Below are 13397 nucleotides of genomic sequence, written 5' to 3'. Positions count from 1 at the left end.
CCCATGGCCAAAGCTCATTACAAAGCCATAGGTAAGGTTTGGTTTCAATGAGTTTATGTCCATTTATATAGGTCTAAACCATTTCACTAATGTGCCAAAATCAGAAACAGAATTAGGTCTCAATTTTGATGTTATAAAATAATTTTGATCTCATGGAAAAATAGTAGGACACTGAGTGACAAAATCAGTCACACAGAAGGCTTACTACAGGAAAAAGTTTTGCATCACCCACGCCTCCTTCCTTGAGTTTTCCAACTTACTCAAGCAGCTTAACAAAAGCACATCTCTATGGAAAAACAAGTGAAAATGGATCATTGTGAGATATATTCGCCCTATCTGACATCATGAGTTTGGTTGAACTTAGCCAGCACACCAGTGAAGTACTTCCACACTGCAGCTTCCCTTGCCTGCACTCTGTAAGCCTAAAAATGATCTTACACAGGGAGGCTTGATATAATTTGAAGTAGAGGTGCACAAGTACATCAGTCCCATATCGGATCGGCATCAACATACGGAAAATTGACAGTATCAGCAATCGGCTTCTTTTGGCTGATGTGGCCAATAATGTGGTTGATAAATGCCCAGTGCATTTATAGGTGCAGCCTAGGTACAGCACAGAGGCAGCCAGGAGCACAGCCCAACAGCGTGGAGAGTAGCTGGGTTGGTTGGTAAGTCTGTTGTGTGTGGGGGCAGGAGGCAGATCAAGGACCCCCTCAGGGAGGGAGGGAGTGGGGCTGGGGCAGGGGTCAGGGCAGGGGCACAGGCAGGTGCTGCCTAAGGCAGAGCACAGGACAGAGCCACAAGTGGCTCATCTGGGAGGTGCAGCGGGGGAGCAACTCCCACCACTGCACATACCCCAGGATGGCATGGGAGGCATGTGGCCCTAGATCTGTGAGCGGGGCAAGGGTGGGCTACTGCTGTGGGATGGGGCTGGGGGCAGCACTAGGCTCTTCCTAGCAGGAGGGTTGGGCTGGGCTTGGGGCAGGCAGCGGCAGTGCTGGGAGGGCAGGTTTGTGCGGGGGCTACGACAAATTTTGGGGTGGCTGCAGGCCACCCCTATAGCTTTTCTCCCAGCGCTGCCACCCCCCACCCTGAGTGAAGCCCTGGCCCAACCCCACACTGGGAAGAGCCCAGTGCCACCCTGGCCCCAGCCTGCAACAGCAGCCTGCCTGATCCAGAGGCACATACGCTCCCCCCATTCCCTCCTGGGTGGGGGAAGCCACCCCCTCCCCCCCTGCACCCCCAGATGAGCCAAAGCTCTGTCCCATGCCCCGCCACAGGTGTGCAGCACCTGCCCCAGCCCCAGCCCCACTTCCTCCCTCACTGTGGGGGCCTCAGTCTGCCTCTCCCATACCCTTTCCCTCCCCCCTTGCCCCTTCCCCCACAACACACTTACCAGCTAGACGCTGCTGTCCAAGCTGCCTGGCTACATATCAGCAATTGGATCGGTATTGGCTGATATGGCTAATTAAAAATTGGCCATCGGTTTCAGTCCAGAAAATCTCTATCAGTGCACCCGTAGTTTGAAGACCTCCAAATACATGATAGATAGATGTGTGCATGCATGTGTACAAAAATTCCGCTGACATTAATCCAATGGCTAGGTACAGGTGTTATACTTACTGAGCTTTAACCATGCAGAAAGTGCTCTAAAGCCAGAACTGGACAGACATTCACAGCTCTTAGAACACTTTAAAAATGGTAGATCATGCTCCAAGTTAAACCTCAATGGATGTGTACTAACATAAAGCAGTTTCTGTTACAGCACTTTATCAAATGTCTGTGCCAGATCCCATCGAGAGTTAACTTAGAGCGCAATTACTGTCATCCTAGACAACTGTGCCCTACCTCAGGAAGAGCTCTCTGCTCTGCCTGAGTTCCAAGCCAGTCCTGTCCAGCACCGTACCTAGACTCCTGGTGGTCCCACGCAAACTTTTAGTATTGGCCCCTCTTTGCCAGAGAAAATGATAATAATAATAATAAAAATTACTATTTAGGGGTAATTTTTCTGTCCAGGCCCTAGGCAGCTGCCCAGTTTGCTCATCTGTGTGTCCGGTCCTGGTCCTGCCCCCTCAGCTGTCACTGATCTCAGTCAGTGACAGCCTCTGATCCCAGCCCTGCCTCTTCCCTCTAGTCGGCTGCAAGCCACAGCATGGCCAGGGTGGAGAAGCTCCAGAGTCTAAGATCTATGTTCTCGCAGCAGCCCCAGCCAGGGAGTAGTATACCACTGCCTGGTCACGACTGCTGCAGGAAAAGGGCTCCATGACTACATGAACTGGAACACAAGTCTAGATTCAGGATACTTTTGGGCAGAAACTCCATCATTGAGTAGCTACAAGATTATACCATGGATACCCATCTTGCCCAGTGGAGGGCTACAAGCAAAACTGGAATGCACTGGGCAAAAAGGGGGCAGCCAGAAGGCATACTTAGTCAACATCTCTCATTGTAGGCTCTGCCAGTGGATCAGTTTATGAAGCCTTCCATGGAAATTGCAATAAACTTTTCTTTCATCAATATCTGAAGAGAAAGCACGAGGGAGAAAATAAATATTGCCTACCCTGGTGCTTCTGGTGCAAATGTAATAAAAGAAAGCATAGGTTAATAAAGAAAGCATAGTTTGAGTGACCCTGTTTTTCAGGGTTCCATGTACTTATGACCATGTATAGATGAAACAAGGGGCATGTGTACACAACACTTTAAAGCGGGTTAAATGCTTTTGTACCACTTTAATGGTGTCAGTGTTTGCACATGTCAGCAGTGTATTGCGCAGTAATTCCAGCCACTGTAGCAAATTTGGCAACATAATGCCCTTAAATGACTTGGGATGCAGCAAACTAAAACTCCAAGGAGGAGTTTTTGTTTGCTGCTCTACAGCCATGGAACGATGCAGCCTGATCTCCACACCCCCCCTCACCTCCCCTGGTGCTTCCCTCCGCAACTGCAGTGCCCCCCAGGACCACCCGAGCCATGTGCCTGTGGGTAAGTGTCATCTGGTGGGGGGTGCCACCGCTCTCGTGGAGGGAAACACCTGCCCCCCACCCCTGCAGCCCAGGAACCATCCTCCCCTCCCTGCTGCCAGAGGCAGGTAAGTTTGGTTGTGTGCATGACATGGGGGTTTAAAGAGCCCTAAATTGAAGCAGTGTTTTTAAAAACCCACCACTTCAATTTAAGGCTCCCATTTCATCTGCACACGCCCCATGACAATAACATTTAATGACTCATCCTGTATGTACTCCATTACAAATTGTCATTTGAATTCCCTTAAATGAAGGAAGATGATAAACATAAAATGATAACTATGTTCTGGCTGTATTTTGGGTGTTTTAAAAATATATGTCCCAGTGTGTTTTTAATACAAGGCTTTAATCCACGCAGCATGTCTTTCTCTATAACCAGTCCTGTGATTGGTACCAAATATTGTCTGTACTGATTTTGAAGTGATTCAGATACAGGAAGATGGACTCAACAGAAATTTAGAAACTTTGATTAAATGATGGTATTGATATGCTCCTCAGTGGTTTTCAAGTAATCCCATAGCATGAATAGCAATGGAGACTAGGAAACATATCTAGGAGGTGGCAATACTGTAGCAAGGAAGTTTGGCATCCAGGACAAGCTTGCAGCAGCAACCCACCCTCAACCTGCACACAGATCTGGGGGGCACATGCCCCCCCTATGCTTGCCCAGGAGTGCACGCAGTGGCTGGAGCCACCCTGCCCCCATCCGCACCCCCCCACAAACAATCCGCTTGCAGCTCTGTCCCGTGCCCTGCCCCAGCTGGGCAGCACCTCTTGGCACTCCTTTGATTCAGTGCCCAGGGCAGTCGCCCAGCTCTTCCCTCCCTCGCTACAGTACTGGGAGGTGGCATAGTACAGCTGTCACCTATTTGCATAAGTACCTACAATTTTCATACATCATGGTCCCTTTGCAATTCACAGTATTTAAGGATTCTATTGGTATAGTTCTTGTCTGAATGATTATGGTCATACCATTACTTCCCCCGGTCAATCTGTCTATTCATCAAAATAGCAGAGCTATCTTTCAGAGTTATTATGCAGTGTCAGTATCTCACAAATCCATGATTCTCTCTCAGTTTTGTGACAAAAAGCATTTTTTTTAAAGCAGCAGCCTATAAGCAATTATGCTGCTTAAAACAGGAACATTGTGAAATTTTGAATGGGAGGACAAAGTATTCTCAGAATTTTATTCCTCTGTGTTCATGCAGGTACAAGGAGCCCCTCTCTCTGTTAACCCACACTAAAAGCCCTCTCAGCTAAACTAAATTAAAAGAATAAATCATCCACTCCAGTCAGGGAGTTTCTTTGCCTTAGAAGTTGTTTGGATTTATTTGCAGCTTTTATTGTTTCTGAACTAAAGACAGAGATTATTCTGCTACTTCTTCTAGTGATGTAAGGACCAATACTTTATGGAAGGTTATTTTAGTAGAGCTATATGAAAACCCTTAACACTGACCCCTTAATATAATGTATCTTCATGATTTCAGGAATTTTTTTAAAGTATAAGAGTAATCTTTAGTATTAAAATGTATTTTGCACTCTCAGCTGCCTTGCAACGTTAACCTCTGTTCATAAAGGATGAACACAATATTAAAGATGATGAGCTCATATCTTACTTACACAAATGGGCTTACTCACCCAAGACATAAAACTCACTTTAGTAAGGGCTTCTGTGACCATGAACAATATTTCTATGAAAGAAAATGAGATTAGATAATGACTGTGTTGGCATGGCTCCTTCAATGAAAACAACATGACAAAGGATCAGACTGAACTCGCTCAAGAACCTCTAGCACTTGTGATACTTTTGTACAACCATCTGCTCATCTTTCCATCATCATTCACTGGGCAAATTAACATTGTTTTCTACCCAAAAAAGTTGAGTTATTTCCTCTCAATTCTTTGTAATGTGGGGTAATCAATAAACTATTGAAAATAAATTAAGAAAACTTTGCAAGCTAAAGCCATATGAGTTCAAAAGGTGTGGTGAACTGGCTCACAGGAAGAAGTGACAATATTTCCCGTGGGAATTTGTACTACCCTAAAGGAGTTACACATGCAGCCCACAGGCCAGATTGACCCACGAAGCCAGGTTATCTAACCCACAGACTTTTTTCTCCAATTCTGGTTGTGATGGGGGACCTTCCCAAGGAGGCAACTGAGTGCCCAGGTAAGTGCCACAGTACTGAAGCCCCAGCAGCACAGCAAGATAAAGCTTGGCTCTGTGGTTTTTTCCTGCAGCAGCAGCCAAGGGCCCAGGATGCCAGCGTCCTGGACTGGCTGCAGCAGGCACTGCATGCATTGGATCTTGGGGGAGGGAGGGGAATGGGCTTGATCTGGCTCACAGGGCTGGCCTTACATCATTCATTAGGCCCATGGACCAGTCCTACACCATTTATCTGGCCCACTGAGCCAAACCAATTTGACAGCCCTATATTAAACCATAGCTTTGATTCTTTAGTGAACTATACACAGGCGGCCCCCTGAACCCAAGGGGAGCCCTGTTGCCTTCAGTGCAGCTCTGTGCCAGGGGACCGATTCATGAACAGTATATATCAGAACAAGGGCTGAATTTGTTTTGAGGTTAAGCTATTAAAATATTTTACTCTCTTTCCTTCCTGTGTCCACATCTTTTCTGCAATTTCAAATTTTGCAAAGACTCAAAAACAAAAATAGCAAAAATTCTGTAGGAAACCAGTTCCTCTACGTCTCTCTCTTGTGTTGATGGCTCAGGAGAAGCAGTGTGTTCAGATGTGACCAGCATATATACTTGGGGCAAAATGTTCAAAGATATCTAGTTGCATAAAAGATGCAAGTTAGCACCTGGGATATTTAGAAGTGCCTAACCAGGTTAGTTGCCTCGTTTTTGTAAATGCCTATAGGCATCTACCTGTAAATCTAAGACAGATATGTAGAAAATGTAGCCAATATTTATTCACACCACTTCCAAACATGGTGCATCTCTGCAGTCTACAAAGCAGACTTAGAACACACCTGAACATCTACATTCCTACCTGAATCCAAAGGACACGATACTGAATCATGTTCTGCATTCACTTAGTGGGCCAAAATCGAGTGTTTATACTACTTTTTACTCAAACCTTACTCACAAAACAACAAACAATATGGCTAAAGTGTTTTTTTTTTCTTTTCCTAAATTGCTAAGTAAATAAAGAAACTGACTTTGCATTTGAAAGAACATATTTCAGTGCAATAAACCTTTGGCTGGTTTTCAGTTCTCATGTGTTACTGGTTCAATTCCTAGAGATACAGACATTCTCCGTATTCAGTTTTCAGTAGAAAAAATAATGAAAGTAACAGATAACATGATATTACCATTGATGGATATGATGCAAACCAAGTAGCCTGTATGAAAATTTGTGCAATGACCTTTAAAGGAAGGAAGGTATTCTCTCAAATTCCCATTGATCCAAAAATGGAATGAAATGTTGTTTGATGGTCATATATCTCTTACTTGTATTAATGACTCCAGAAAAATATATAAAACTATGAAGCGAGATAAAATGCAAAATGAAAACCTATGAAGTAACCCTGTGTGTTTTGCATGCATACAAAAGTTTCAAGAAAAATTTACAATAGATATCTTGCTTTGAAGAAGTCATTTTTACTCAACTACCCCAAAACTGAAAGCAATATTGCCTAATCTGTTATTAAAAGTATACACACACACACACACACACACACACACTCACACATACACACACGCACATACACACACACAAATTAAAACTTTAAAAGCAAAATAACCTCCCAAAAGAAAAGCCAAACAAGCCAACAAACAAAAACACCCTTGGTTTGTCAGTTTTGTAATTCATCATTAAAATTCACTAGAAATCAGAGTGCTTATTCTATTGCAAAATAGAGGTTAAAGTTAAATTTATGCCACAGATTTTCAGTCCCCATGAGTTTAGACAGTACCACAGAATTCAGTGCAAAACACTTCTATGTGCACTGAAACATAATTGTAAATTCAGGTGACCATGAGCAAAAAAAAAATGCTTTCTTTAAATGTATACCCAAGTTTTACTTTGCTCACATGAGTAATCCAATGTGAATCTATGGGATTACTCAGACATGGAAAGTGAATCACAGGGTTGCAACGTTAGAGTGTTTTACTTTCAAGTCTTGTGTAAATTGCAGCAAGATGGAAAAAACTTTTTCTGGGTCATGCATGTAATAGCTGAACTATATAAATACTACTTTATTGTGTACCATTTGGAAAACAGAAGAACGCAGCTGATGGAAACATAGTCCCATAATATTTACATCATCTTTTATACTATGTAGACTCTAGGTTTCTTACACCTACTCTGGACTCATTCAAGAAATGCTTGGATGCTTATCTTACAGGGATCCTTTGACCCTAGCTGACTTCCTGCCCCTGAGGCAGGGGGCTGGACTTGATGATCTTTGAGGTCCCTTCCAGCCCTAATAACTATGAAATCTTTACTGTTACTTATTTAGGTTGTAGGTTGAATCCAGTAAACAGAATAAACAAACATCTTGAGTAATTACACACCACTTTATTTTCTAATTAGAAGATACAAGTAAAAATGGAAACAGACCAGACCCCATATTCTTTATCCATGCAAAGTTTAAGGCAGTAGCACTGAAGTGAGGAGTAGGTTCAATGAACCATCCACTGTAACGTCTATCAGTAATACACCATGCATTTCAAAACAGAGACGTTAAGGACTAAAACACTATAAAACATGCAGCTTTACTCTGAAAAGAAACTAACAATAGCACGTGAGGTTTCATGCTTATTCGCCTATTTCATATTAAATGTGTTCAGTTTACAAGCAAGAAGTTGAGCTCCTTTTTTTAGTGCCACCTCTACAAACAATAGCCAGGTTCCTAAAGAGTAAAAGCACGACCTTTTTTCCAACAAGATATATTCAGCAAGGCAAAATCACTGACTCTTCTACCTGTGCAGTCCCATGGCCTTCCATAGGGTTGGACAAATTGAGTAGATTGACTGTATAATAGGAATTCAAAAAAAAATTCTGCTGAGGATGAATATAGAAAAATGGAATCCAGCTCATTCAACTCATGACTGGTCTAAAGTAACCACTTGACTTAATCATTTGGAGATTTGGAGCAGAAGACATCAACATAGTCAAAAGACACAGATCTGATGGTTGATTTCATTTCTAAATGTGCATAGTCTTTGTTCAGACTTCCAGCACTCATGCCAATTTGCTTCCTTTCGGAAACATGGGGTCTAAACATGAAAGAGTTTAAACAAAACCTTGTTGGATAGTGAAACGTATACAGTATGTTCAGTTGTAAACCTAACAATCAGGCCTTTCCAACTATAACATTTGGTGGAGGAGCTCATAGGGAAGCCAGTGTTTTAATTCACAACCACTTGCAGCTGTTACAGGAGCACGACCTGGCTGAGGCGACTCGAAACACTAGAATCGGGAGTTTCTCCGGGTTCTAAAGGAAAAGCTCATTTAGAATCGCTCAGTCTGACTAGACTTGAGCACAGCCAAATATTATTAACATATCTAGTAATAGAACAGAAACTACAGTGCTAGAATTGGATAAGGTGACAGCCTAATTAGGAAGGATGGGGGGGAGGAGGTTCTTTCTAAATTGAAAATCTGCAAGCCTAAACTGAAACACTCTAATTGAAGACAATATGCAATTAAATAGAAAGCTGGAGAGCTTGATATGCAGAAGCACTTTAAATATTAGTAAATTTTGCAAAAGTTTTCAAGAGCAACTGTTCCACATTAGGAGTTCTCAAAACAGTTAATCATTTTGTAAAGGGTGTTTTTGAAGTACTTGTCAATAGCTTTCCAGTTATTGTCACAACTTGCAGCAGGAGAGATTTTCAATTCTAAAAGGCAACTGAGATTCAAGAGTGTCTTAATAACACTTAGCATGTTTAGAGTACTTTTCCTGACCAAAACACTTCTAACTAATCAATCATCTATTATTACTTTCTGTATTATTAAGTGGGGCCTACATACCCCAAGATAAGAGACCATTTTGTACTAGGTCCTAGACACACACATATAGTGAAAAAGAATATACCTCAAGATGTGTTGAAACTGGAAAAATAAAAAGCCCAATTGCCCTGGCTGTGACTTATGTTCACTTTACAGCTACTCAAGGGAGGCATCACAAGAAGGTAGTTACTATCATCCCCAGCGAGCTGCATTCAACCACCTATAAACATCGCATTCAGAAAGTCAGCAATAAAGCCTGTGAATGGGTAGCTGCTTTGAGATGTTTCACCAGCACGACACGAGGTGCCAACTTCAAACTGCTCAGAACCACCACATTCGCAATGGTAAATGCCCCAGCAGAATATTGGGCTCCTGTATGGTCCAGGAGTTGTCAAACTAAAAAGCTCGACACTACTTAACAGTGTGCTGAGACCCATAACAGACTGTACAACCTACACAGAGATGTAGTCCCTGTACTCTCAGGCATTAGACCAAGTGATATAAGAAGACAGACCCTAACATCATTACTGGCAAAAGAGACAAGACATAGCAACTGTTAACTGAAGACCCAAACAGATGGAAGCTTAAGGGCTTGCAGCAGATATTCAAAACACCTGAGCCTGAATTGATTCAATCTTTGCAGGTTAGTTTAACCTGCTTAGACTGAACTGATTTGCAAGTGAACAAACATTCACTTTTAATTGTGAAAATGAAGGCACATGCCTGCAGTAGCTCAGCCCAGAAGCCGGGGGGAGGTGGGGGTGCTAGATTGCCCCCCTCCCTTCTCTTCTTCAGCAGCTGGAAAGCTGGAGGGAAGATGAGCCTGGGGGCATGGCCAGGCCCTGGCAGGCTGCTATGTATGATTGGGGAGGGGTTAAAACCACCACCCTAGCCCACAGGGACCCCAGCCAGGCTGTGCCTGGAGGGGGAGGGGGGAAATCAGCCCTTACCAGGCTTGTCCCCATGGCCAGACACTGGTCAGGTAGCAAAAGGGGGCAGAAGGGGATTAACCTCCCCTGCCTCCCCTCTGGGACACAGGGACCCCAGCCATGGTCAGCCTGACTTTACCCCCTGCTCCCTGCTGGCCTGATGGGGGTGGGGGCCTGGCCAGAGCCAGCTGATATGGCCCTGCCATCTGCCCAGGGCTGAGGCGGGGGCTGCAAGGCTGACCCGGGCAAGCATACAGGCGCTGCTGAGGGAGATACATAGGGGCCAGCCCAAGCTGGGCCAAGGGGGCTGGGCTCTTGGCACGGGCTGAGGGGCATAGGAAGTGGCTGGCGAAGCAGCAGGCTGCATGGGTTGGCTCGGAGGCGCTAGCAGGCCCAGAGCCCAGGAGCCACCCACCAAGGGGGCTTGCAGCCCCCGCCATGACCTTGTCCCGTGCAACACCTGCCAGCTGCAGCTGCACCACAGGCTATGGGCTGGCTGGGGCCGGCAAGGCTCTTCTGCCTTCCTTGCCTCCAGCTGCCACTGCTGCCACCACGCAGCTCTGGGTGGGTGGATGAAACCTTTAGCCCCATGGCTTCTGCCTAGTGCATGGAGCTCTAGCTCCTGCTCTGACTGTTTTCCACCCGTCCCATTCTCTCCCCCCCAACACACACAATAGGGACTGCTCATTGCACCGGGTGGGTGGAAGGCAGCTGGAGCTGGAGCCAGAGCTCCAGGAATGGGCAGAAGCCATCAGGCTACAGCTCTCCCCCACTCAGAACAGTGTGGCCTGGCGGGGCAGGAGCAGGAGCTACAGCTGGAGATGAGGGGAGCAGAAGAGCCCTGCCAGGCCCAGCCAGCACACAGCGGCCCCTCACCTCCAGTGGTCCCTCCCCCTCCCACTCCTGCCCCTGCCATGCCACTCTGGGCGCCAAGGTGGGGAGTGGGGGTAGCTTTCGCCCAGCAGCTTCTGCTCAGAGCATGGAGATCTGGCTCCAGCACCAACTGTTTCCATCTGCTCCCCCTTCAGGGGCTGCTCATCATGCCATCCAGGCAGAGGAAGGCAGCCAGAGCTAGAGCAACGCCCCAACCTTAACACCCAGAGCAGTGCAGCAGGGGCAGGACTGGGAGGGGGAGAAGCTGGTGGAGGCGAGAGGAAGTTGCTGGGCCTGGTAGGGCTGCTCTGCTCCCTTAGCTCCTGGGGGTGGGGCACTGCCACGGAGGAAAGGACCGGGACCCCCCACAGCTCAGGGGGTGCTCAGTCCCCAGCAGCTTGCCCCCCAGCTGCATGAGAGGTGGGCAGGCTCCTCAAAGAAAAAAATAAAAAGGATCAGGGCCCTCACCATAACAGGGATGGAAACCCCACAGTTGAAATGGTGGGTTTTCAATCATCGTAATTAAAAAGCCGTGTTTCATTTTAGGGGACTAACCCCCCATCATGTGTACAAGCAGCACCAGTGTTTTATACCAGCATCAAATGAGTCCCCCATTGGGCACAACCTTGACAGAGAAGCATGGGTCAAGCTGAACAGACTGAGATCTAGATACGGACACTTCAAAACAACACTTCACAAAATGAACATCTTGGACAGTCCCCTGCATGAATGCAGTGTCCAGCAAACAGCATGGCACTTAATCAAAAGCTGCGATCTTTATAAACACCCAGATGGGGCAGATGGGATCCATGCTCTGAGCGATAATAGCAGGCAGTGGCACATAGATTTGGAAGTTGATATCTGACACCATACAAAAGAGCGAGAGAGTATACATCATAAAGACCCCAAAATATTCATTGACAAAAACATCAAAGCATAGGAGAAAGCAAGGTTTATCATCCCCACTTATATATGTGGATTTGAAGCACTGAGACACTAAATCATTTCTCCATGTTCATACAGAGAATAGTGGTAGCAAAGCCCCCTCTCTGATACAACTATGATGTTTGTTGCATGGGGAAACTGAGGCACAGGTTAAATGATTTAGCTAAGGTTACAGAAGTATTAGTATAATGACAGAAATTCAAAGGGTTTTTTTTAAACAGTTCAGGACTCTAACTACTTGTCCAAAGTCCTCTGTCTACTTACAGTATTTACTGTTCAGTATTACAGGAATATTACCATACAAGGGATTACCATGAATCATCAGGAATGGGAAAAACCCTTTCTTCTCTACACTGCTTGGGTAAGGAGACCATACAAGAGATTTCTAGATGTTTTTGCACTATTTTCCTCTATGTAAGTATAATTATTATATGGATATCTTGGGTGAAGCTCTTATAAAGGATTATTAACTCACAGTCCTACTATAAATACTGAGTGAGAGAAACTGAGTTCACAATTCACTTTCAGAAACAATACTATTTTTGGTAGTACTGAATGGCATGACATTTTTCACAAATGGGTTAAATGGTCCAAAATTGCCAAATCCTTAATTGTTGTGCACTGACAACAATTAAAAGTAATGGCAGCTACTGGGGTGGGGGACAGGAATATTCAGTGATTTGTTGAACATATTTCAGGATCCATTGATTTCAATGGGAGACTCAAAGACGCTGCGAAAATCCAACAGTCTTTTTTTTTTCCTGTGAGCTCCTCTTACTTTAATGGCCAACACTATATAAAACATTTTAAAAGCCTTTTTATCCATTATGTTTCATGGGGGAATGTGAGCAACCCAATAATTCAGTAGAACTTGACTGATTTAAGGATAATGGGAATGCTTCTTAGAGGGAATAAAGCACATTTCTTTGCATCGTTCAAAAACCGGTTCTGTTCTCATCTAGGTGTTATTAATAGTTTTCTCATGTGGATATGCCCATCAGCGGTGAGCCTATAGCAAGCTTAATTAAAGTAAATGGGGAGGGGGAAAAAAACCTTAAGATCTTAAAAGTGTTATTTTTGGCTGAACTAGAAAATGTTGAAATACTTTATCACTGAAAGTTTGGGATTTGCTTTATAAACTTCTTAGAGAACAAATCTTATATCCCTCTCTCAGTCAGATTCTGACCTTGTTCACAACAGCTTTATTTAGGTGTAAACCCAATGATTTCAGTCGCATGGCTCTTAATTAATGCCAACACAAGGTGGCATCAGAATCAAATCCTCAGATCTCTCTTGGATACTTTCTGGATATAAAACAATAATAATTATAATAAATGCTGAATGAAGATTGCCTTTATGTCCATCTCTCTGTTTCTCTCCTAGTGGCAGTAATGAATCGGCTCTCTAGAAACAGACATCCCAAATGAAACATGCATTGCAACACAGCTCATTTGCTTCATTGAGCTAAACTCATGTCCCTCTTCCCACCCTTTGATAATGCAGGGCAAGGATTCATGTGATCTCCAGTGGAGATCTTTCCCCACTTCCCCAAGTCCACACCCAGAGATCCTAGGAATGAAACTGGTTTAGTCGGGAAAGCAGGGATTTCTCCACTCAACCAGACTTGCTCCAGGAATGGATCGGGGTAA

At 44.6% G+C, this 13397-nt stretch overlaps 1 protein-coding gene across 1 annotated transcript in view; it reads right to left on the bottom strand.

Annotated features, from left to right (window-relative positions):
* DPP10 (dipeptidyl peptidase like 10) overlaps positions 1 to 6064 on the bottom strand; it is a 393708-nt gene extending 387644 nt beyond the window's left edge. The window contains exon 1 of the mRNA XM_025196931.1: positions 6035 to 6064. Within this exon, the coding sequence (XP_025052716.1) occupies positions 6035 to 6064 (30 nt within the window). The remainder of the gene's footprint in view (positions 1 to 6034) is intronic.
* Between the last annotated feature and the right edge of the window lie 7333 nt (positions 6065 to 13397).

Source organism: Alligator sinensis, unplaced genomic scaffold (genome assembly GCF_000455745.1).
Source record: "Alligator sinensis unplaced genomic scaffold, ASM45574v1 scaffold4_1, whole genome shotgun sequence".
Taxonomy (NCBI): Eukaryota; Metazoa; Chordata; order Crocodylia; family Alligatoridae; genus Alligator; species Alligator sinensis.
Note: the sequence above shows the minus strand (reverse complement) of the source record. Positions and strands in the feature narration are given on the sequence as shown.